This window comes from Symphalangus syndactylus, chromosome 2 (genome assembly GCF_028878055.3).
Source record: "Symphalangus syndactylus isolate Jambi chromosome 2, NHGRI_mSymSyn1-v2.1_pri, whole genome shotgun sequence".
Taxonomy (NCBI): domain Eukaryota; kingdom Metazoa; phylum Chordata; class Mammalia; order Primates; family Hylobatidae; genus Symphalangus; species Symphalangus syndactylus.
Genome location: NC_072424.2, coordinates 113,914,201 through 113,939,033, shown reverse-complemented (window position 1 = coordinate 113,939,033; position 24,833 = coordinate 113,914,201). Strand labels below are relative to the sequence as shown.

At 39.4% G+C, this 24,833-nt stretch overlaps 1 protein-coding gene and 1 long non-coding RNA gene across 3 annotated transcripts in view; one reads left to right on the top strand and one right to left on the bottom strand.

Annotated features, from left to right (window-relative positions):
- PDE7B (phosphodiesterase 7B) overlaps positions 1–24,833 on the bottom strand; it is a 351,624-nt gene that overhangs the window by 89,281 nt on the left and 237,510 nt on the right. For both annotated transcript variants that reach the window (XM_055264864.2, XM_055264865.2), the window contains one exon: positions 4,785–4,868. In XM_055264864.2, the coding sequence (XP_055120839.1) occupies positions 4,785–4,868 (84 nt within the window). The remainder of the gene's footprint in view (positions 1–4,784; positions 4,869–24,833) is intronic.
- LOC134735621 (uncharacterized) overlaps positions 1–24,833 on the top strand; it is a 158,905-nt gene that overhangs the window by 54,495 nt on the left and 79,577 nt on the right. The window lies entirely within an intron of this gene.

Genomic DNA, 24,833 nt, shown 5'->3' with positions numbered 1-24,833 from the left:
CTCTGTTCTGGTTCTTTATGCTTAGGTATAAAGATAACAGTCTTTAAAGATCTATCTTTCCTATGTCCCACACAAACGGTGCTGAGGCCACAGTTTCCTGCTATGTATCCAGAGAAGCTTCAAGAAGTTCATAGAGATGACTCTCTTCTAAATTGTGTAAAATAGAAACAGGAAATGAAATTAGCTTTTAATGAGTCCTATGTATTTCTATTGATCTAGATGAATCCCTAATGACAATGATTTTCTAACCTTTATTCCTGGAATGCATATGATATGGTATTATTTTTAACTGACAAAATTGTACATATTTATGGTATACAACATATTTCAAGATCTATATGTATATATACACACACACATTGTGGAATGGCTAAGTAAAGCTAAATAACTTATTCATTACCTCACATACTTATTTTTTGTGATGAGATAATTTAAAACCTACTCTGTTAGCAATTTTCAAGTATATGTTTGTTATTAACTATAGACACTATATTATACAATAGATCTTTTAAACTTATTCCTGCATAAGGAATAAACTTATTCCTGATCTTTGAGAAACATTAAATTGAAATACTCTTTTGTGGGAAAACCTATATAAGCAGTTGGCCTTGTAATTTAGTGTCCAAATCGGGACACTCTGGGAATGAAAGATGGCACTATTAATAAATACTCCTGAACAACAGGTGCAAACTAGGACTATGCCAGGCAAACCAAGAGTCACCTTATATGCAGACAACAGGTACATGAAATTGGTAGTACTGTGTTTCCCTCTGCCCCAAACATGTGCTTCCCCTCCCCACAAAAATAATCTCTTCCAGAAGAATGTGCAAGTAGAAATTATAACTTTAAATTGGAATTTAAAATCTGCATCAATAACAGAGGTTCCCTCTCTGTTTATTCTTCTGTTCATAAAAATTTAGTCAACGTGAGTCCATTCTTGAAAGTAAAGTGATGGCACTGGAAATTGAACAGAAAAAAAAAGACATTAACAAAGGTAAACACACCGGACTGAATGCGCTTGTGGCTTTGTCAAAAAGCTCTTTTAAATCTGTTTAAAAAAATCTAAGTTAAGGATTGGCAACCTTGTTCTGTAAAGGGCCATAGGGTGAGTATTTTGGAGTTTGTGGGGGGTGGTTTGTAGACCACACAGTTTCTGTGCAACTACTTTGCCACTGTTTCAGTGACAGCAGTCATAGATGTCATATAAACAAATGGACATAGCAATATCCCAGTAAAATTTTATTTACCAAAACAGGCAGGAGAAGGGGACAGATTTGGTGTGTGGACAGTCATTTGTCCGCTTCTGTTCTAGTTATCCATTTTAACGCCTAGAAACTTTGTTCCGGTTGAAGACAAGTAATATTAGATTTTAATTCTGACGTCCCCTGCCCTCCTGTGACAGACTGGGGCTGTGACTAATGGGACCAATGGGGAAATGCATGGGCCTCACTATTTAGTATACATTTCTGCTCTTGCGTGCTCCAGTGATTCAATGCATATACTGAGGTGGGTGGGGGAGGGACACCCACCCAGCGACACATTGGAAAGGGGATGGCAGTTGTGTGGGTTTCACTAACATTTTGGAAGGAAGGCTGCAGGGATGCAGAGCTGGGGAGTGACGGCTATGGTGATTTGGTTTTTCCTATAAATGGTTTAAAAAAATCCTAGATTAGATTTTACTGTGGGAGAGAGAACAAAACTGCAAGCACCCGAGGAAAATGAAGTTTGGGGTCTGTGCCCACACTGGGAAAAACTTGACTCAAAATTAAGGTAAGTGATCTAAAGAATCACTTTAAACTAGTTGAGCTCTTACAGTGTAGAATAAGAATGAGCTGGTAAAAAGAAAAGTTCTAAGACAAAATCCCCAAATGTCCCGAGATGTTTCCCTTTAGGCATAAAGCACTCACTAACGACTCAGGCAAACCACAACAAGGACGTGAATGATATTAAAGAGAATTAAATAGACAGTATATGAAGTAGTAGGAGATATGACATATATACCTTATGTGACTGTGCATAACACAGATGTTCATACATCTCTGCTCCATGGTGACAAGCTGCTGTAATTGCAAACTAAATTAGGAACCGTGGAGGGTGACCACAGTAATGTTATCTGTTCTAGTTTCAACTCACCAACGGGGTCTATGGTGCATTATACCAAGAGGTAAATCGTATCACAAAGGAAAATCTTAGAGGCCTTCATTCCTACCTGTGTTGTTCAGTTAAACACAGGGGATGATTTATATTCATAGTTATTTAATATAATGTTTTTCACGAGACCCTTTAATAATTGGTAAGTTAACTATAGTTAGTAAATGATCAATAGCAATTGATCGTCTTTAGGATCTGATAGTCTATTTAGGGATAAAGAGAAGATTGTCTTTAGGATCATATAGTCTATTTGGGGTGTGTTTGATACATTAAAAAAACTAGAGACCACCTATAAAGGAAAATATGCTAAAGGAAAATTAATATTGCATCTGCAATATGTTACAGAGTAAGAGACATGGGTGAAAGAAAGAGTTATCCAGAATGGAATGCTGAGGAGACCCTAAAGGGAATTTCAGGGTGGATGGCCAGCACTGTCACTCAGTGAGTGGAGGACTGTGAGCACCAGGTGGGCTGAAATGGGGGTGGAGGGGCAGGCAGCATCCAGGGCCAGGGAAACGAGACTGGGGTTGAGCCCAGGCACTCAGAAGTCCTGGAGGATCTCCAGCAGAGGGGAGACAGGATAGCAGCTGCTGGCAGATGATCTCTTACATGGTGAACAATATGACACTGAAATATTATCTGCAATGAGTTTCTCTTTAAATGTTATTTATCTTTGTAGTTGTTTTTCAGATTACAAAAGAGGCAAATTGTAAAAAAAAAAAAAAAAAAGTGTTGCAGAATCCTATGATGTAGATAATTAAATATTCCACTGTCCCACCTGCAAAGATAACCACCATTAGCAGTAAAGTTGCTTATTAACACTGGGATTAAGGTTTTAAAATAATGAAACTTTGGAATTATAAACAGAAATATCCCCTTATTTTCCTAATTCCTTTGTGGTTCATATTAGAAACCATGAACTAACACTCATCTACTATTGAAAAGAGGCCTTTTGGTTGTTTTCTCCCCCCGACTTTCAAAATGGGATGCTGTTGGAGAGTTCTGGTCTATATGAAACAGTGAAATGGAACCCCTTGTTCATCCTTGTCCTGCTTGGAGAAACCACATGCCTAGGACCTGGAAATCCATTCAGTCTAGAGACTGTCAAAGGTGTAACTTCTATGGGTAGCTGGAACAGCCCATTCAGGGTATAAGGAAAGGTCAGAGAGACCATCAGAGCTCCCGCAGGCTGTATCCCATATTGCATTGGTCTAATGGCTCAATTCGGTCTTCCAAAAAGCATTTTTGAGGGTCTGGGTAGGGAAGGTTATCTCTAGTGTGGAAAGAATTACTCCAAGTCTCTGTGTCCCTGAAAGTGCTAAAAAAACCAGACACTGCACATTGATATGGGAGATTAACAAGCCAGAAGAAATACAAACATGCCACCTACTATTGGCCTCTCAAGGATCGAAGGATCAGAAATAACAAGTTCTAATTTCTCCTAGTAATTTCCAGGGGTTGAAGTAAATCAAATGACCTCTTTAGCTGAGCTTATTTATGTCAAAGGAAAGTAATATTCTTTGGTTATAATCTAGCACTTCGAAATTCATAGATGGCAAGTGATATGAGAACCAAACACTGAAAACCTTGGAGCAAATTGTGAAATTTATCCACTTGCTCTTCCACCTCCCCCACAAGTCTACAGTGAAGGATGATTATGATCATTATAAGGCATGAAATCTGGAGGGATGATCGGTCACTGATTTGGGTTTGCAAAGGAACCTAAGATTAAGAAAATTGTGGACCGAAGGTTGAGCAAAACTCCTGATGAGGAGTAGTTTAGGGAGGGGAAGGTAGAAGTCAACGAACTTACTTGTAAGGTTCAAGGGAGAAAGCAGCAAGTGCTTTGGATTTTGCCATGGTGAAGAGTTTTACCAGGAAGGCAAGAATAGACCTCAAGGATTTATATTAGACGAAGAAGTGAGAATTCCATAACAGGTAGGTTACTAAGGGCAACTGTAGAAGAGGTTTCCCTGTAGGGTTTTAAAAACAAAATGGAATCTCACCTAGTCTAGCTCTGGCTGAAGGTAGGGAGAATGTGCTGGAAAATGAAAATAGTAGCTTCCCTGTATAGGGCATCACAGTTTTTAAGACTTACACTTTTATAAAAAAAATTTTATTCTTTTTCAGACAGGCTGGAAGGGCAGTGGTGTGATCTTGGCTCACTGCAGCCTCGACCTCCTGGGATCAAGCTATTCTCTCACCTCAGCCCCCAATTAAGTAGCTGGGACTACAGGCTGCGCCACCATACCCAGCTAATTTTTTGATTTTTTTGTAGAGATAAGGTCTCACTATGTTGCCCAACTCCTGGGCTGAAGCAATCCTCCCACCTTGGCCTCCCGAAGTGCTGGGATTACAGGCATGAGCCACAATGCCTGGCCAGAGATTTATACTTTTAAAGCTGACCTGATCTCATTTGACCCTCAATGAAGCTCTGAGAGGCAGGGCAGGGCCAGAATTACTTCACTTGTGAGGAAATTCAAAGACAAAGGGTTAAGTTCTAGTTGGCAGAAGAGAGATTCAGGAAGGAAGGCAGACCCCAGAAGGTTTTGAAGTTCAGAGGGAAATGAGAATTTTTTTTTTTCTTTTTGAAGAAAACGTTTGTTCCTTTCCAGGTACACTTGATTACTCACTGTTAAGTAGGCGGAAGTCAATGAATGGGTAGGAGCCACGGCGTTCAGCAGGAACCCCCGTCTGACCCCTTAGTCGTATATCTCCTAGAAAACAGAAAATCCAAACAAAGGCTTGAAAACATTGCCACGTGCATTCACTTTTCCCCTGTAAATCCTCAATGAAACCAACCCCAGATGTCAGGAGAAAAATGGTTCCCTTTCACCATACCGAAGAGAGTGCATGTGGAAAGGGATATTTAATGCTGAGTGTAATGAGGTTGGCAATACACTAACAAAGAACACGGGTCTCTTGTATGTGCTTAGAAGATGGGTCTGTGAAAATCACAGCAACTTACAAAGTTCCAAAAAAAGACAAAAGTCTTTTTATGCTTCCCAGGGCCACAGAGACAAAGACTCTGAATCCAGAAGGACAAATGGATGTTGCATTGTAGCTTTCGTTCTTGGAAGTGTTAATCACCCAGACTATAATTTTTCTTTGTTCCGGCACAATTGTTTTCTGACTGGCATCCACCTTCCTTTTTTCCAGATTGTATCATTAATGTGCTTTAGAATCGGCTCACAGGCTAGCCTTGCTCCAGGCACTCGGCCACTCTTGCACACAGGATAGTCTGTAGGGTTTCTAGTACTTATTTATTTGTAGGTTTCCGTTATATATATATATATATATATATATATATATATATATATTTTTTTTTTTTTTTTTTTTTTTTTTTTTTATTTTTTTATTTTTTTTTTTTTGAGGTGGAGTCTCGCTTTGTTGCCAGGCTGGAGCGCAGTGGCACGATCTTGGCTCACTGCAACCTCTGACTCCCGAGTTCAAGTGATTCTCCTGCCTCAGCCTCCTGAGTAGCTGGGACTACAGGCACACGCCACCATGCCTGGCTAATTTTTGTATTTTTAGTAGAGATGGGGTTTCACCATGTTGGCCAGGATGGTCTTGATCTTTTGACCTCGTGATCCACCCGCCTCGGCCTCCCAAAGTGCTGGGATTACAGGCATGAGCCACCACGCCCGGCTGGTTTCCTTTAATATTTAATATCGGCGTTCGTTTTCCTTTTTGGTATGTGTCCTGCCTTTCTCTTCAGGGCAGGCAATGGAGTAGAGTGGAAAGAGCATGGACTTTAGAACAAGGTCGGCCTTGGAGAAACCTGGCCCAGACGCTTGCCACCTGTGTGATCTTGGCAGATTTATTTCTCTGAGCCTCAGACACCTCATTTATAAAATAAAGTTAAGACCCACTTCGAAGTCTCCTTGTCAGAGAACCTAAAATAATACTCACTGCCTGGCAATAAATGCTGGTTTGCTTCCTTCTAAACTCCTGCAAAGCAGGGATCATGCGTATCATGTTATTTACATTTCTCCATAGCACTTTGAATGCTGTCTGGTACTTAATGGATTCTAAGTGAATGTTCTCTGATGACAAGAGTAGAAATAAAGACCAAATTTACCAGTTATTATATATAATATGGAATCAGAGGAGAGGTAGAAATACGTGAGACATAATATATCTATCTCTGGAAGAACTGAATCAGGAAAGGTTTCAATTCCAGTAGTAATGGGTACACTCCCATAAATCACCTTTTTCCCAAACTAAGGTGGCACTGGGGCCCCAGCCTGGGAGCTGAAAGGAAGAACATTCCTCTCTCCTTCCTTTCCTAGTTCCTGGAGGAACTCAGGGCCTGGGTGAGATCCCCATCAGCTGCAACTCATGCAGCTGATATGCTTAAAATGTCCCTCACAGATGGGCCTTGAGTGTACTTGGAGTTGTAAAATGCAAGCCATGAGCTCTTGGGCTGTTCTCTGCTTTGAATTTTATATTGATGCCTTCTTTAATGCTTCGTATAATCTGATATTACATTGCTATATTGATATGAAAGAATATTGTAATTTATGGATAAATGTTATAAACCAAAGGGAGAGGAAGAGGAAATAGATGGAAAAGTACTTTTATAGGTCTGAATATAAACTTACATCAACGAGGGTAAAGCTGTTAGCTTTAAAAAAATGTACTTATGTATTTTGATATGGGGTGGCTGGTCAATAAAGAAAAGCTACCAAGAAAAGTTGAAGTGTTTTTCTCTCCTCAGCAGTTGTCTTGAACACTCTGTGTTTACAAAGCACTTGCACAACATGACAGTATATTTATCTTCTTGTTTTTTCTCATTGGATCTTCATAATAACCCTGTGAGGAGAGACACCTTTATTCTCTTTACTTTATAAATAAGAAAAATAGAGGCTCAGAGAAGAATGGTTGTGAAGGACTACTATTCGCTCTGTAGTCCCAGGTAAGGGCACAAGCCCCTTAAAGTCCTGATATAGTAAATATTTATGGACTTTAATTGAGCTGCCTAAGTTTATGGTGCTCTCAGCTTATAGTCAGTGGGGCTAGCACTTAAATTTAGGCTGTTAGACTTCATAGGCAGAGCTCTTTCCACAATATCATTGGTTTCTAACCTTGTTAGAAACACACACCTTAGGGAGTGTGTAGACCTCTTTTTTAAAATGAAAAAAGAAATGAAAATCTTAGATCCTCACATAAAATAAGTTGTAGTTTTAATATCAATTGAGAAAATACAGCATGTTAAAATGACATAACAGACTCACTGACTTTAAATAAATTTCATGTTTTACAATGGTAAGAAGGGAGACATACAGTAAAAACGATGCATGGAGGAGACTGTATGGATTTTGTCTACAAAGCTGGCTGGGCTTGTGGATTTGTTGACCTGTTGCTGTAATCTCATGGCCTCCTTCCGGCACTTTCACGCTCACCTTTTGGAAATCACTTCTCCATTAGTATTTTCTTCTCAGTATTACCAAAGAGTTCCCTTAACTTTGTAGCTATGAGGCTACCATTTCCCCCAGAAAGTGTCTGTGTAATATTGACGGAGGTTTTAATGCCTGTGACAGGATTTTTTCCTGATCTCCACCCGAGTCTAGGGCAGAGGAGGCCCATTATTACGCAAGGTTTTAGATTCAGGGAAACTGAGGAAGAGTACCCTGTGGCCAAATGGATGAAGGGAGGGCAATACACTGGGAACCTGGGGGCTCCTGTACTGAGAGGACCAACATTTTGCCATCTTGGGTAACCCTGGATGAATCAGTAATCACTTTGAAGTCCAGTTGTCTAATATTTAAATTGCGTAAATCATAGCAATTTTATCTACATCAATCACAGAGTTGTTGTAAGGAAATTATAAGGTATGTGAAAATAATATGGTAGATAACATTCATTGAATACTTATACTGTGCTGAGCATTTTACATGTATTATCTCACATCATCAACCCAACAACCCAAAGTAGTTGTTATTATTATTGTCTGACTATTTTGCAGATGAGGAAACAAAGCTAATGGAAATTTGATAATTTGTTCAGACTCATAGAGCTAGTAAGTGCAGAGCTTATGCTTAAACTCAGAACTGACTTGAAACCTCATGTTCTTAACCACTCTCCTACATTATCAAGATGAGAAATTGTTTAAACGGGCCAGCATTAACTTTTTCTTACATAATGTATGCTTTGATTGCTGTTTGCTGATAAACCAAATATACAGTCATCATGATTTGTGGAAAAAGAATACCAGGAGAATTCCACTCCCTTGATGAGTTCACGGTTCAATCAAAGAGCAGTTCAGTGGAAATGGGCTGTACAAGCAAGACAACCAAATCCTGTCCTGGATCAACAAGGAATCTCTTACTTTCAAGTAAGAAAGCAATTATTAAAAATATTCTTCAGCAGAACTGAAATTAGCTGGCAACAAATTTTCATACTGCATCCTACTTTGGGAAGAAGAGACAAGTAACAATGGAGCCAGGTGAGAGCAAAGATAGCTAAACAAGCAAACAAACCCAAACAAATCAGCAGTGACAACAAATAAGGAAACCATACCTGGAAGATTCCATTTCAGTGCTGACACTGTCCATAACTACATTGCGCTTTGAGAAGCTGATTCCTCATAAACCTAACAATGCCCCTTTGGTGTAGTAAATAATCATTTTCAAAGGGATGAAATCATGTTAAAAATACCAGTAAGGCAGGAGGCAGGACAATTGTAAGTATGCTAACAGTGCATCTGAGAAATTTCACAACATGAAAACAGTTCAATACAAACACACCAGGCATTCCCAATCTGAAGCATTCTATTTAATGGAAGCGCCCATGTAGCAAGATTTATGTGTTAATGATGTATTTCTAACATAGAAAGTTTTCTTTCCTTCTCCCTGCTTTAAGGAGCCTGTTCTGATATTAAATTGCTTTAATACGCTGGTGGAAAGAGAGAATTAATTCAGTAACAAGAGTCTGCTCAGAGGAGCAGAGGCTACTGGGCTGTTTTCTGAGGGACAGAACAAGCGGTGTCCTGCCTAGCTGCTTTTCCTGGCCCAGGGTCTCAGGCAATCATCTATTTACCTAAGGCCTTATATCCAAGCTAAACAATTATTTTGACTATAAATTAAGTCCTTGTTTAACTTAAGCAACTTGTTTTTTTTCTTCTGGCAAATGAAAGGTGCTGTGGAAGCTGGTAGGAAGCGTTGACAGCCTAGAGTCATGTCCCCAGTCTGTTCTTATTGTGTTCCAAAAGGAAACAAACAGCAGGGGCATTCTGATTTTGAAAGGGCTGTTGCTTTTTTTGCCCCTTCAGGCTGACAACATCACATGTCATCCCCTGTACTGAAGGCTGCAAACAGGCCCAGAGCTGAGCTGAATTGCCCCAGGAGCCACGACCTGACCTGACGACAGCCCCTCACCCTCCCTGAGGACAGGGCTCCGGAATGGACCTCTTGCTTACTTGGCCTCTCGTGCTGCCCCTGGTTAATAAAAGCTTGTGCTAGGAAGCAGATGTCTATGTGGCCTCTTATGTAACTGGCAAAGAGGGTGGAGACTCTGACAGCGATGACAACTTACAGTGGCTGAAACACGGGCCATGTGACAAGAACCAGACTCTGGCCCCTGTCGGGGTATGTCAAGGTCATTTCAGGGTGAGGAAAAGGTGTCAGGGACAGAGCAGTAGCTACTGGGCTTCCATGGCATCTGAGATGAATAAAGAAGATAGTGACGTTTTTGGTATAAACAGGTTGCACGGAATATGGGATAGAGATTCATAGCAGGGGCATCACTAAGGAACCAGGAAGATGAGATAGTGCTGGTATCAGAAAGATGAAGCTGCAAAGCAGCCCAAATATGGTGGGAAAGAAGCAGCTCTCATGAAAGGTATTCCTTTGAGCTTGCTGAGCACATTACTAATTCATGTCACTGCCACCACTTGCAAAATAAAGACAGAGAAAACCCAGATCCCAAATCTCAGACAACTTTCACCATACTGCACATCTCAGCTGGAAGCTTTGTTTATTTCAGCTGACTACTCTCCAAATTAACTAAGTGAACGATTTCTCCTAAGATGTTTATCTGGCCTAAAAGAGAGGAGGAAGGTTGTGCAATTTAATCACTCCATAGATTTATGGGATAGCACAAGCAGCCAGTTCAGATAATTCAGGCAGAGATTATTGTTCTGAGTACCATGATCTTACAGGAGGAACCCAAGATGGCTGATTAGACCCAAATTTCCCCTGTGGGGGTTCAATCTTCCACTTTCTTGAGTGACGCTGGGCCTGTCTGGTTACTAAGGACTATGTGCTGAACTGGCTAAGTAGGAGGCTTCCTGTCCATTGGTCTGTTTCACTAGCTGTGTATTCCTGGGCTGTCAGTGAGAGAGCTTTGTATGTAGGAAAGAGGCAAACCAGGAGTTAGTCGTCCAGAAACCACATTTTTGGCAAAAGGAATGAAACACAATTTTCTTTGCATGTGAAAAAAGTTCTTTTTTCTCTTCTTAAAAATCTTGATTTGTATATCAAAATCAGAGAAAAGGGAAATTTCACCAAGTTAGAGTTGCCAAACAATACTGCACCACCTTGCATCTTTAGCTTAAAATGATGACTTTTTGACAAATGTGCATTTTGGAACTTGAATGCTGCAAAAGTGAATATATAAATAGTAGTGTGTTTGTTTTCTAAAGAAGGTAAGGCAGGTTTTAGACTAGTGTCAACAACAGCTATCCTCATTTTTGAGCTTGATAGTTTTTCAGAGGGAAAATGAGAAAAAAGTAAGCTTCAATCACCGGGAACACAGGAGTCTCATAAAAAAAGATATTGAACAAGAAGCAGCGGGAATGCCCAAGGAGAATTTCAAAAGCTGTAAAAGAACTTAAAAGAACACAAAGACATGTCTTCTTATAAAGGTTGGGTAGAAGGAGAACAACTTGAGGAGTCAACTTGGGGACTATGTAATCTGGGTCTGCCTTCAGTAATGAAAACACAGATGGGTATAAGATTATGCATCATTCATATATTTCTGGGATAATACTTTTAATCTCCAGAATCTCAACCAAGCAAAGTTTGTTGTTTTTTAGAAATGCATTATATATAAATTGCTTAGCACAGTGCCTGGCACATAGTTGGTACTCAAAAACCAGTAGCTATTGTTCTTACTTAGTTGTTACCATTCTTCTGAAATTCTGTGTTCCTTCCCGCCCCCCCCACCCACCCCCCTACCAGCTCCTTAATTGCTGGTATTTTTAGGAGGATTTTCTAAGTGTCAGGATCTGTTTGAAGGGCTTTATGTGTATGAGCACCTTTAGTCCTTGTGACAAGCCCCAGGCATAGGTGTGTGTATCATCCCCACTGTCCAGAGGAGCACAGAGAGCTTATAAAGTGACTAAATTGGGATTCCAGGTGCCCTCAGGAGCCCTCACTCTCTAAAGCACTCCTGCACATGGCCAGCATCTCCATTCTCCACAACAGAGACCAGGAACAACTATGCATGATGTAATTCACAGATCCCTTCAGTCTTCCCAGGCTGTGTTTCTTCTCTCTCTGCTGGACATGCCAGGCTTAATAAAAGTGAGCACCAAAACCATGTCCTGAGGAAAACCGAACATTTATCCTGGTGTTTCTTCACAGCAACATTATAAGCCCAGGACAACAGGTGTGCTGTGGACCACAGCTCGGGACCCATGAACCCCTAGTGGTGCAGGTTAGACTACAGGAAGATGTAGACTCCACTGGAGTGTGCAGGTATCTTGCAGTTTGGTAGAACATTTAGGTATGGGAGTCAGCAAAGGGGCCAGTTCTTGGGCAGGCTCAGAGGGGATCCTAAACTAATTCAGTTCATTTCAACAAATGCTTATGCAAAACATTACACAAAATGTTGAAAAGTAGGTGAAGACAGAAATAGAAACTACCATTGGAGAATACTACAAACACTTCTACACAAATAAACTAGAAAACCTAGAGGAAATGGATAAATTCCTGGACACATACACCCTCCCAAGACTAAAGCAGGAAGAAGTTGAATCTCTGAATAGACCAATAACAGGTTCTGACATTGAGGCAATAATGAATAGCCTACCAACCAAAAAAAGTCCAGGACCAGACGAATTCACAGCCGAATTCTACCAGAGGTACAAAGAGGAGCTGGCACCATTCCTTCTGAAATTATTCCAATCAATAGGAAAAGAGGAAATGCTCTCTAACTCATTTTATGAGGCCAGCATCATCCTGATACCAAAGCCTGGCAGAGACACAACAAAAAAAGAGAATTTTAGACCAATATCCCTGATGAACATTGATGCAAAAATCCTAAATAAAATACTGGCAAATCAAATCCGGCAGCACATCAAAAAGCTCATCCACCACGAACAAGTCAACTTCATCCCTGGGATGCAAGGCTGGTTCAACATATGCAAATCAATAAATGTAATCCATTACATAAACAGAACCAACGACAAAAACCACATGATTATCTCAATAGATGCAGAAAAGGCCTCAGACAAAATTCAGCCTTTCATGCTAAAAACTCTCAATAAACTATGTATTGATGGAACGTATCTCAAAATAATAAGAGCTGTTTATGACAATCCCTCAGCCAATATCATACTGAATGGGCAAAAACTGAAAGCATTCCCGTTGAAAACCAGCACAAGACAGGGATGCCCTCTCTCACCACTCCTTTTCAACATAGTATTGGAAGTTCCGGCCAGGGCAATCAGGCAAGAGAAAGAAAGAAAGGGTATTCTATTAGGAAAAGAGGAAGTCAAATTGTCTTTGTTTGCAGATGACATGATAGCATATTTAGAAAACCCCATCGTCTCAGCCCAAAATCTCCTTAAGCTGATAAGCAACTTCAGCAAAGTCTCAGGATACAAAACCAATGTGCAAAAATCACAAGCATTCCTATACACCACTAACAGACAAACAGAGAACCAAATCATGAACTCCCATTCACAATTACTACAAAGAGAATAAAATACCCAGGAATCCAACTTACAAGGGATGTGAAGGACTTCTTCAAGGAGAATTACAAACCACTGCTCAATGAAATAAAAGAGGACACAAATGAATGGAAAAACATTCCATGCCCATGGATAGGAAGAATCAATATTGTGAAAATGGCCATACTGCCCAAGGTAATTTATAGATTCAATGCCATCCCCATCAAGCTACCACTGACTTTCTTCATAGAATTGGAAAAAACTACTTTAAATTTCATATGGAACCAACAAGGAGCCTGCATAGCCAAGACAATCCTAAGCAAAAAGAACAAAGCTGGGGGCATCACGTTACCTGACTTCAAACTATACTACAAGGCTGCAGTAACCAAAACAGTATGGTACTGGTACTGAAACAGATATATAGACCAATGGAACAGAACAGAGGCCTCAGAAATAACACCACACATCTACAACCATCTGATCTTTGACAAACCTGACAAAAACAAGCAATTGGGAAAGGATTCCCTATTTAATAAATGGTGCTGAGAAAACTAGCTAGCCATATGTAGAAAGCTGAAACTGGATCCCTTCCTTACACCTTATACAAAAATTAACTCAAGATGGATTAAAGACTTAAATGTAAGACCTGAAACCACAAAAACCCTGGAAGAAAACCTAGGCAATACCATTCAGGACACAGGCATGGGCAAAGATTTCATGACTAAAACACCAAAAGCAATGGCAACAAAAGCCAAAATTGACAAATGGGATCTAATTAAACTAAAGAGCTTCTGCACAGCAAAAGAAACTATCATCGGAGTGAACAGGCAACCTACAGAATGGGAGAAAATTTTCGCAATCTATCCAGCTAACAAAGGGCTAATATCCAGAATCTACAAAGAACTTAAACAAATTTACAAGAAAAAAAAAACCCCATCAAAAAGTGGACAAAGGATATGAACAGACACTTCTCAAAAGAAGACATTTATGCAGCCAACAGACATATGAAAAAATGCTCATCATCACTGGCCATCAGAGAAATGCAAATCAAAACCACAATGAGATACCATCTCATGCCAGTTAGAATGCCAATCATTAAAAAGTCAGGAAACAACAGATGCTGGAGAGGATGTGGAGAAATAGGAATGCTTTTACACTGTTGGTGGGAGTGTAAACTAGTTCAACGATTGTGGAAGACAGTGTGGCAATCCCTCAAGGATCTAGAACTAGAAATACCATTTGACCCAGCAGTCCCATTACTGGGTATATACCCAAAGGATTATAAATCATGCTACTATAAAGACACATGCACAGGTATGTTTATTGCAGCACTATTCACAATAGCAAAGACTTGGAACCAACCCAAATGTCCATCAACAATAGACTGGATAAAGAAAATGTGGCACATATATGCCATGGAATACTATGTAGCCATAAAAAAGGATGAGTTCACGTCCTTTGCAGGGACATGGATGAAGCTGGAAACCATCATTCTCAGCAAAATATCACAAGGACAGAAAACCAAACACTGCATGTTCTCACTTATAAGTGGGAGTTGAATGATGAGAACACATGGACACAGGGAAGGGAACATCACACACTGGGGCCTGTTGGGGGGTGGGGGGCTGGGGAAGGGATAGTGTTAGGAGAAATACCTAATGTAAATGACGAGTTAATGGCTGCAGCAAACCAACATGGCACGTTTATACCTATGCAACAAACCTGCACGTTGTGCTCATGTATCCTAGAACTTTAATAATAATAGTAAAAAAAAGTAGGTGAGGAAAAGGGAAATGCAAAGGTTCATAAGATGTCCTCTTGGCACTCAGATAATTAACAATCCAGAAGACAGTCACAGAAGTGAGTCGACATGGTATAAGCTAGGAGAAGTCTCACTTGTAATGATACTGAAATATTTGGGTTTGGGTTCCTCTCTCAGAAGCATTGTGAGGCTTTATTATTTTATATGAATAAGTAACTTGGAAATATCTGGGTTTAAATGGCTTCCTAGCCATCCAGTAAAGTGTTCTTATTAGAATTGAAAGAAAATCATTTACTGTTAAATTTTAAAACTAATTTTTACATTTAAAAGTCCTTCTTCTAGATTGATGATCAAAGGTTTACTTAGACTCTTACACTGTGTCTCCAGTAAGCAGATTTCTCCGAGTATAGGCCAACAATTTAAATTAATAATGCTCTTTTCAGAAACTAATGTTTGTTATTAGGAAAAGATATTCTTCTGATCTGATGAGTGTACTAACTCTCCATTTTGAGTGTCCATTTTCTTTGTAGCCTACTCTCTCTTCTTCCTTTCCTTTCTTTGCCTTCTTCCTCTCCTTCCCCACTTCTCTTCCTGTATGTGTGTGTGTGTGTGTGTGTATCTACCTAATATATATAAATATATAAAAATATATAAATATATAAAAATATATAAATATATAAAAATACATAAATATATAAAAAAATATATAACTATATACATAAATATATATACACATAAATATATAAAAAATATATAAATATATATAAATATAAATATATATAAATATATAAAAATATATAAATATATATAAATATATAAATATATATAAATAAATATATACATATATAAATATATATATATATTTTTTTCCCCCAGGAACAAAAGAGAGTTATATTGTGTTACAAAAGTTACAATGTTCTTCTTCACCTTGCCAGGGAGGTTGCTGTGACATTCCCTTAAGGGGTGATGTTTGATCTGAGAGCTGGTAAATGAACAGGAGTTAATTTAAGGTGAACATATGTTGTCTTGTCTGGCACAGTTAGTAATAGTGCCACCTTCACACTCAAAAGTATTCTGCTTTAGAACATACCTTGCATGGTCACCCTGAGTGCAGCAATCTAGGCTGTGGGGGCATATTCAGAGGACCTGTGGCAGGAGGATGGCTTATCAGAGAGATCATAACAAAGCCAAGTGTGACATAGCAAGGAGAACAAGGTCGGCGGGATAAGACACGGTGCAAAATGAGGCTGGAGAAGCGTCAGGACTTTGTAGGATAGGCTCTAGAAGATGACTTTAACAGACTTAGGATGATTAAAGAAAAGACTTAGGATGACTTAAGAGAATTCCTGAGAGAATTAGAAAGTCATGAAATGATTTTAATAGAAGGAGAATGTGTTCAGATTTGTATATTAAAAACAATTTTGGGTGCAGTATGGAGAAAGGAATGGAAGGGTAAATAATGACTAGGTAGGAAATCATTTTAAGAGTCCAGGTGAGAAAAGATGGTAGTTTGTAGGGTGCTGATGCTGGCAGTGGGAAGTGAATAGGCTTTAGAGATGTTTGGGAGGTAAAACTGACATGGTAAGAAATTTCATATGAGGGCTGAGGGAGAGGTAAGTATCAAGGATCATTCCTAGATTTCCGGTTTGCATAACTGGATGACTGATTGTGCTAGTCACAGAAAAAGGGAATTCTAGAAGGACCCAGTTTGTGGAAAGAAATACATGCCCTCAAGAGATTTCAAAGCAAAAACGTCAAGTAGACAGTTGGACATACGGGTCTGGGGCTTAGGGGGAATTTCTGGGATGGAGATACAAATTTATAAATCAAATAAAACTGTGGGTCATCATGAAGTTGCCTAGGAAATGAGCGAGAAGTGAATAGGGTCTAGCATCCAGCCTTGAGTATCTGTAATATTTAATCACTTGTTGGAGGAGGAGGAGTCTGTAAAGGAGAAGTGGGAGCCAGAGATAGGAGGAAAACCAGAATTGTGTCATGGAAGAGAGCGCTTCAAGAGCAAGGGAGTGGTTTCCAGATGGATTTTGTGGAAGAAGCACAACTGAAACGGTGATTGAACAAAGTCCATTGGATTTAGTTGAGTGACTGAAGTGAGTAAGTGAGAGAGAGAGAGAGAGAGAGAGAGAAGCATAGTCCTTTGGGTATCACATGGAGTTGCAGAACAAAGAAGGTTTTATTAAGGAGCTGATACTTAAATGGATCTCGAATGATAAGTAAAATTTCAAAAAGCAGCACTTTATTGTATTAGCTTCCAATTGGTAAGCTATGATCACTGAAATGACATTCTTAGAAAATTATGCTGATCTTAAGAATAAGAGTAATTTCTAAAAATGATATTAATAATAAAATATAATTTGAAAACTGAGGCTAGAATAGTCTATGTCATGAAAATACCTGTACATTTTTGCAAAATATAGTGATAACCTGTCTAACCACTTCCTATCTTTAAATATACTCCAAGAAAAAAAGTACAATGAAAAACACTGCCAAAAAAAAAAAAAAAAGCATTCATTGGGAAGGAAAAGATGGGCACATTGATGAGAATAAATGTAATTAGTAAGATAAAATACCAAGTAGATCCCAATATCACGGGCAATTTCTTGTTTTTTTGAACTGTGAATAATTTGAGAGAAGCATTTTTATGTATTGTTTGTTTTTATGTGCTTCTGAACTTCCTGATTCTGGCCGGGAACAAGGACAAACTTGCCAAATACTGCAAGAAAAGATGTTGCTGATCACGGATAGGAAATGCTCCAAGTCCCAGGAGATAGTCTGTTCTTAGGAGACTTCCACACCAAGTCTGCTGACCAGAGAAGGCCCATTCAACCACCACACTCACCGCTGGAGCCCACTCAGCACCAGGAAGTATTTGGGAGTTCTTCATTCCAGACGTCTGTGCCAACATGGCACTTGGGATTCTTTTAAACTCCAAGTGTTGTTCATTTTTTGTTTGTTTTTCAGAAAGGAAACAGATGGCAAAACCTAGACTTGGTAGGGAAGTGGTTGAATTGATTATGTTATATCCATGTTATAGAATGCTGTTATTAAACACAGTAGTGGCCGGGCACGGTGGCTCACACTTGTAATCCCAGCACTTTGGGAGGCCGAGGCGGGCGGATCACGAGGTCAGGAGATCGAGACCACAGTGAAACCCCGTCTCTACTAAAAAAATACAAAAAATTAGCCGGGCGTGGTGGCGGGCGCCTGTAGTCCCAGCTACTCGGAGAGGCTGAGGCAGGAGAATGGCGTGAACCCGGGAGGCGGAGCTTGCAGCGAGCCGAGATAGCGCCACTGCACTCCAGCCTGGGTGAGAGTGTGAGACTCCGTCTCAAAAAAACAACAACAAAAAAACACAGTAACATATATTTCTATAGTAATAGGCAGCGTTTATTGAACCTTGAGTGTGTGCTAGGTAATAGTTTAAAATACTTTTCTTGAATTAACTCATGTAATCCTCACAACTCCCTTAGCTCAGTGCTATTATCAATATCATCCTCTGAGAGACAAAGCTGTTAAATTACTTTGCCCAGATGACATGGCCAGTGAATATGAAGACAGACTGGAAATTAAGGTGACTAGCTCCACAGCCTGTGCCCTTAACTAATGTGGTGCAATCTCTGTTTAAAGATGTCTTGAGCTGACAGCCATGATCTATCGTTAAGGGAGGATGAGTATTATTAATACATAGTATTTTGAAATCGTATCACAAAGTAAAGTCAATGGCATGAAAAGTGATCCATTCCCTCTGTGACCTTGGTAAGTCCTACCCATTCTTGGCCTCATTTGATCCTCTGTTTCTTTAAGTAGGGATCTGCTCTGTATACCTCACAGAGGGTAGGAATCAAATGAAATCACATGGGTAAAACTGGATAAAACTGCTTTGCCAATCACTTTGTAATAAAATTTTATTTTTAAGAGTATTCTTATTGATATTACCATATAAATATAGAACATATATAATGTATTACATAAATTTGATATTGCATTATTATACTTTATATATCATATAAATCATATTATTGATACTGTTATAAAAATCTAGGTCAGTGTTAAAGTGTGTTTAAAGGGAAGAACATTATTTGATAAGCAATTAAACATATGAATTAAAGGGTGTTATCAAATTTGGGAAACATGCAGGTTTATCAAAATTAATTTTTTTAATTGTAGAATTTCTCAGACCCTTCAGTATGTTAATGTGTACTGAATAGCCAAGAAAGTGAGATCATATAGCATTTCTCAAATACATTCATCTATGAAATGTGTTTTCCAAGTTTCTGCTGAGATGACTGTTCTGGGGAAAATAATTAGGTAGATACTGCTGTATGTGGAGCGTGTGTGTGTGTGAAATACTTAGAGATCCCCTAGCTCCATTCTCTGGTATCATCACCCATTGCATCCTTGTCTGCATGACTAGGTCTATACCTGTGGTTCTAATTTCTTTTTTGGACTGTAGACCAACTGGATGTTTATTCATTTATTCCACAAACATGTTTTTGTTTGCCTACTATGTGCCAGGCTCTGTTCTAGATGCTCGGAATACAGCAGTGAACAAAACAGATAAAACGTGCCTGCCCTTGTGGGACTGAGATTCTAGTGGGGAAGACAGACAATAAACGAAGTCAACAAGTAAATTGCCCTCTCTAGGGAAATAATGTAAGTGCTATGGGGAGAAATAAGCAGGAAAGGGATGAGGGAGTGCTGGGTGGACTCCACTGTGCAGGGGTGGGGTAGGTCTGCAGTTTCAACAGGGCAGGGCCTCAGAAGGCCACACTGAGGTGACATGGAGCAAAGACTTGAATGAAATGTGGGAGAAGCCAGGGGACTATCTGGGAGGAGCATTTCAGGCTCAGGGAACAGCAAATCCAAGACAACAAGGAACATGCCTGGTACTTTCTGGACACAGCAAGGGGGCCAACATGGTGGAGCAGGGAGAGTGAGGTGCAGGAGTGTGAGGGGATGAGGGCAAGGAGATAACAAGTGTGAAGGAGGTGGTAGTAGGTCTGAACATGTTCCTCTAAAATTCATGCTGAAACTTAATCCCCAATAGATGATATTAATAACTGAGGCATTTTGGGAAGTGATTAAGTCTTGAGGGCTCTGCCCTCCGTGAATGGAACTATAAAACAGGTTGAAGGGAGCTGGCTTGCCCCTTGCACCACAAGAGGACACCTAGAAGGTGCTGTCTTATGAGGCAGAGAGCATGCTCTCCCCAGACAGAGAACCTGTTGGCACCTTGATCTTGGACTTCCCAGCCTCTAGAACCACAGGTAAGAAATTTCTCTTGTTTATGAATTACCCAGTCTAAGGTATTTGGCTATAGCAGTCTGAAGGGACTAAACTAAGAAAGGAGGAGAGTGGCAGATAGCTTACAGACTTAGAGTGAAACAGAAGACAGGAGAATTTTGAATGAGAAAGTGACATGATCTAAGGTTTCTCAAGGATTGCACTGGCTGCTCTGTTGAGAGCAGACTTGTTGGGGCATTTTATACATTAAATAGATCCCCAAACAAATGTTTTATCTTTCCCTATAAACCAGGTCCTGCATTGCATTTCCCATTCCACTTGTGGCAAGTCCTGTTACTGTGCCCCCTTCTCTCTCTGCTCATGGCTCCCAGAGATGGCTTTCTCACTCAGTGGTGTAGACACTCTCCTAGGGCCTATGTGTTCATGGGCCTCTCTGGAAAAGGGAACTAAGCCACCATAAATATTCTCCTGGCTACACAGAGAAGGCAGAAAATGGATTGTGGCACATGGCCATGGGTCTATTCATTCACACAAGTTTACCATCGATTTTATAAGTATATAACACACAAATACATGTATTTTAGGGAGAGGTGTATTTTGGAGTATTTTATCTGTAAAATTAATTAAGCTGGACTGTGCTAGATACATCCTTGGAAGAAAGACCTTGCAGCATATATTCTTGAAATTTGGAAAGGACTATTTGGGAAGCATATAAAATTCAGAAAACATTGCCCATGGGCAGAAATAGTCCTTGAAACCTGCCCTTCTGTGACAGGGCCTCACTAACTCATGATAGGATTGACTGAGTCATATTAATTTGCCAAGTCAGACCTCCACTGTGCATTAAACATACCCCTGACAGGCAGCATTGTCTGTTTTCACAGCCATCATACTGGGTAATTAAACTGAAGTGGAGATATTTTACAGAGATCATTTGATGTGTTTTTTCCCAGCTTGACTGAGGTATAATTGACAGATGAAAATTATATCTGTTTATGGTATACGACATGATGTTTTGATGTATGTATACCTTGTGAAATAATTACCACCATGAAGCTAATAAATGCATCCGTCACCTCACATAGAAATCTTGTGTGTGTGTTTGTGTGTTGAGAACATTTAGGGTCTACTCTTTTAGTAATATTCAAGTATACAGTACCTCATTATTGACTATAGTCACCATTCTGTACAATAGAGTTCCTGAATTTATTTATCCTGTCTGAGACTTTGTACCCCTTGAGCAACATCTCCCCATTTCACTCTGAGTTTTGTTTGTTTTGTTTTGTTTTTGAGACAGTCTCGCTCTTGTTGCCCAGGCTGGAGTGCAGTGGCGTGATCTCAGCTCACTGCAACCTCCGCCTCTTGGGATCAAGTGATTCTCCTGCCTCAGCCTCCTGAGTAGCTGGGACTACAGGCGCCCACCACCACGCCCAGCTAATTTTTGTGTTTTTGGTAGAGTCGCAGTTTCACCATGTTGGCCAGGCTGGTCTCGAACTCCTGACCTCAGGTGATTCGCCTGCTTCAGCCTCCCAAAGTGCTGGGATTACAGGCATGAGCCATCATACCCGGCCTTCACTCTGAGTTTTTAAAAAACTGAATCTGCCATTTCTCCCTCTTTGAAAATTTAGACAATTTTTGCCTTTTTCTAGTTTTCTGGCACTTTTTTCACTCTTCATAATTCCACTAGGATTATTGACAGGAGTTTTGCAAACATATCTGCAAATATCCCTTTTTTGTGATAATTGAACCCAGAGAAGTAGTTCTTTATGTCCAAACCCAATTACATGATTTTGATGTTTGAATTTGATAATTGGAACTGAAAAACTATTACATATATATTGAAAAATTATTTTGGAGATGATAAACAGCAATGTCCATTCTTTCTTAATCAATGTTCATTGAATACGTAGTCTAAGTCTGTTATACTCAGGTATTATTATATTGGAGATTACTATGACTGTGAGCAAAATAAAGTAATGACAGTAATTTTTATGCTACAGGATGATAATCGGGGGACAATTTCTTTTAGTACAAATTGCTTAGTTTCTCATAAGTGATATGCTGCTGCTTATGGCTTTACTCCTATATGTATAATTGTAACTGTTGGATGGATTTATGTGTAGTATATGTCTTCTACATAGAGCACAAACTTGATACTCTGTATTGCTTATTACTTCACACATTCAAGATTCTACCATCTGTATCTTTCCATGGCTCCCACACATAAAAAAATATATTTGATTCCCAGTCTTGGCTGTCCCAGGCCTGCCTGGCCACCCAGGAGGCTAAGGGAATTGAATATTTCAGCACACTGGAGATTCATTCACAGCACATTCGTTGCAAAATTCTAAGCTGCACAATTAAGACAATACTACCTGCAAACAAACCTCAAACATCGCTTATCCTGTGTTTGATTTTTTGAAACATATACTTCTTGAGGTTAACACACTTCACAGAATCAATGTTCAGAGAATCTTACTACTCATCAACAGCAGTTAAGTAAGGTGAGGTGTGGGTCATGGAAAGTTTATAGTAAGAGTTAGTAGGAAAAGGGAACCATTATTTAAAACAAATGTTTATATTTCTCTGGTTTGACGTGCAGTGACTTAGAAAAAGATAAGCTTTTGCCCACCTTTAACCTTCTAATCACAGGATTCTGCAGTTGTTAACTTGTTATCAGAACATTTTCTTTACTTTTTTTCATTATATTTGAAACTGGCCAGGAATTTCCCCCTCAGCCCGGTATGGGAGGAAAAAAGAGATTAGGCTAACATTCTACTCTCCTTTATAACCATCTGTGATCAGTTGTTTTCAATTAGATATTCTGATTTAATTGGGCAGGAGTGAATCTGGGCATATTTTTTAGAGTTTCCCTGGTGACTTCAATGGGGAGATGTTGAGAACCACTGATGGCTATCTCACTTTGTAACAGAACCCACATGTTAAAGGTCCCACCCAAAGCACAAAATAGAGAGGACACGTGAGGCAAAAGCAAATAGGGCAGAAAGCAAATATTTATAATATGCATCATCTTTGGTCATTTGTGAATTGTGTCCTGTTGGAATTTGGACATTTTGGCTAGGGGAATGGATTAGCATTGCTCTGGTGTGTTAGGGGAGGCTCTGTGAAATGAATTGACTTGTAGAGTATTTTGAAATGAAAAATGCAGTGATTGATAGAGTATGAACTTCTTAGAGGTTGGCATAAAGAAATAGGTGGTACAGTGGTTTGTTTGGTGAGAGATAATTTGGGAGGCAGAGGAGTGGGAGACAGAGACAGGGAGGTTAGGGCATCTGTGGTGAAAACTTCTTGGCCCTCCTAGGAGACTTGGTTGTTTAACAAAGCCCAAGGCACTCTGCATATAACCTGGTTCAAACTAAGAGGGTAACTGGCACACTTTTCTTGAATTGCCCAAACCAGAGCTGAGAAAGGACTTTGACAACAATATGTACTCATACTCAAAGCAAAATAACAAAAATAATAAAATACACTACTGTTGAAAAATATTTATTGATGAGATTAAGAGCACAATAAGATGTATGTTCATTTCATATTATTTACGGTAGGGAAGGCGCAATGCAAGTTCTGAAAAAGAAAAAACCAGGTCATGATACAAAGCCTAATTTTATTTTAGTAGCATCTGGGAAGCCATTTCATATCCCAACAATCCCTTCAACTAAAAGCACAAATTCTCTAAATTCCTAAATGAGAAACTTTACATTCGTAGTGTTCCTTTGGCAATAACTGATCACCAACTTTATGGAAGACGTCTTCCTGGGTCTTTTCTGGACCTTTTAGCATGGCTTTCTCCCCAAATCATGATGCTCCACAGTTCAGCCTTTCTCATAGCTACGGGCAGGAACCCAAGCTACCCCACCCAGTGGAAGGAGATGATCCCTGATTGTATCTCTGATGATGAAAAAGAACGTCACTTGTGAGTCATTCAAGGCTAACACTAATACAGCACTTTTTGAGTCAGTGAAAGAAAAAAACACAACAATCTCATTTGGTGTCTTTTGGTGTATCAGAGGGCCTACACAATCACTAGTAATCACCATGTGTATCACTAAGATAGATGCTTTGGAAAGACAGATGGCTCTAGGAAAGATGATATTCCTGTGGTGGGGCAGAATATTGTAGCTCCTACAAAATAGCTAAAAGTGCCTTCTCTGAAAACTAGACACAGAAAATAAGGAAGGAGAAAAAGACACACACAAAGAAGTGAATATTTAAAATGTAAGTTTTTGAGGGCAAGGGTTCTGCCTAATTATGACCAATAACTGTCATAAATTTGAAATTTTCAAAAATATTTTGCCATTTTACTTTATCCAAGTGTATGTTTTTCCACTTGGGAATATGCCCTATATAAAGATCCATAAAATGTTCACTTTGGCAAACTCATTTCCATTCATTTCTTGTTTTTCAACATTCGGAAAATCTACAACAGTGTCAATATAACATTCTGATTATGTTTTTCAACTTTCCCATTCATTTACTTGGTTTTATGCAAAAATAATATTCAAAAGATGGCCCCAAAGAAAATACGCTGAGTACCAGGGTCATCAAATGAACAATTGCATCTTTCTCTGAGAAGGGAGCTGGAGAAATGGACCAAATTGCAGGAGGTAGAAGCACTTGTTTGTAGTCTTCTCTTTTCTCCATTTTTAATAACATGGAACCATTTATTTATTGACTGCTTGAAATAAATTCAAATAGAAGAACTTTGTAAATGCTCTAGTCTCTGGAATGACCTACCTGGTG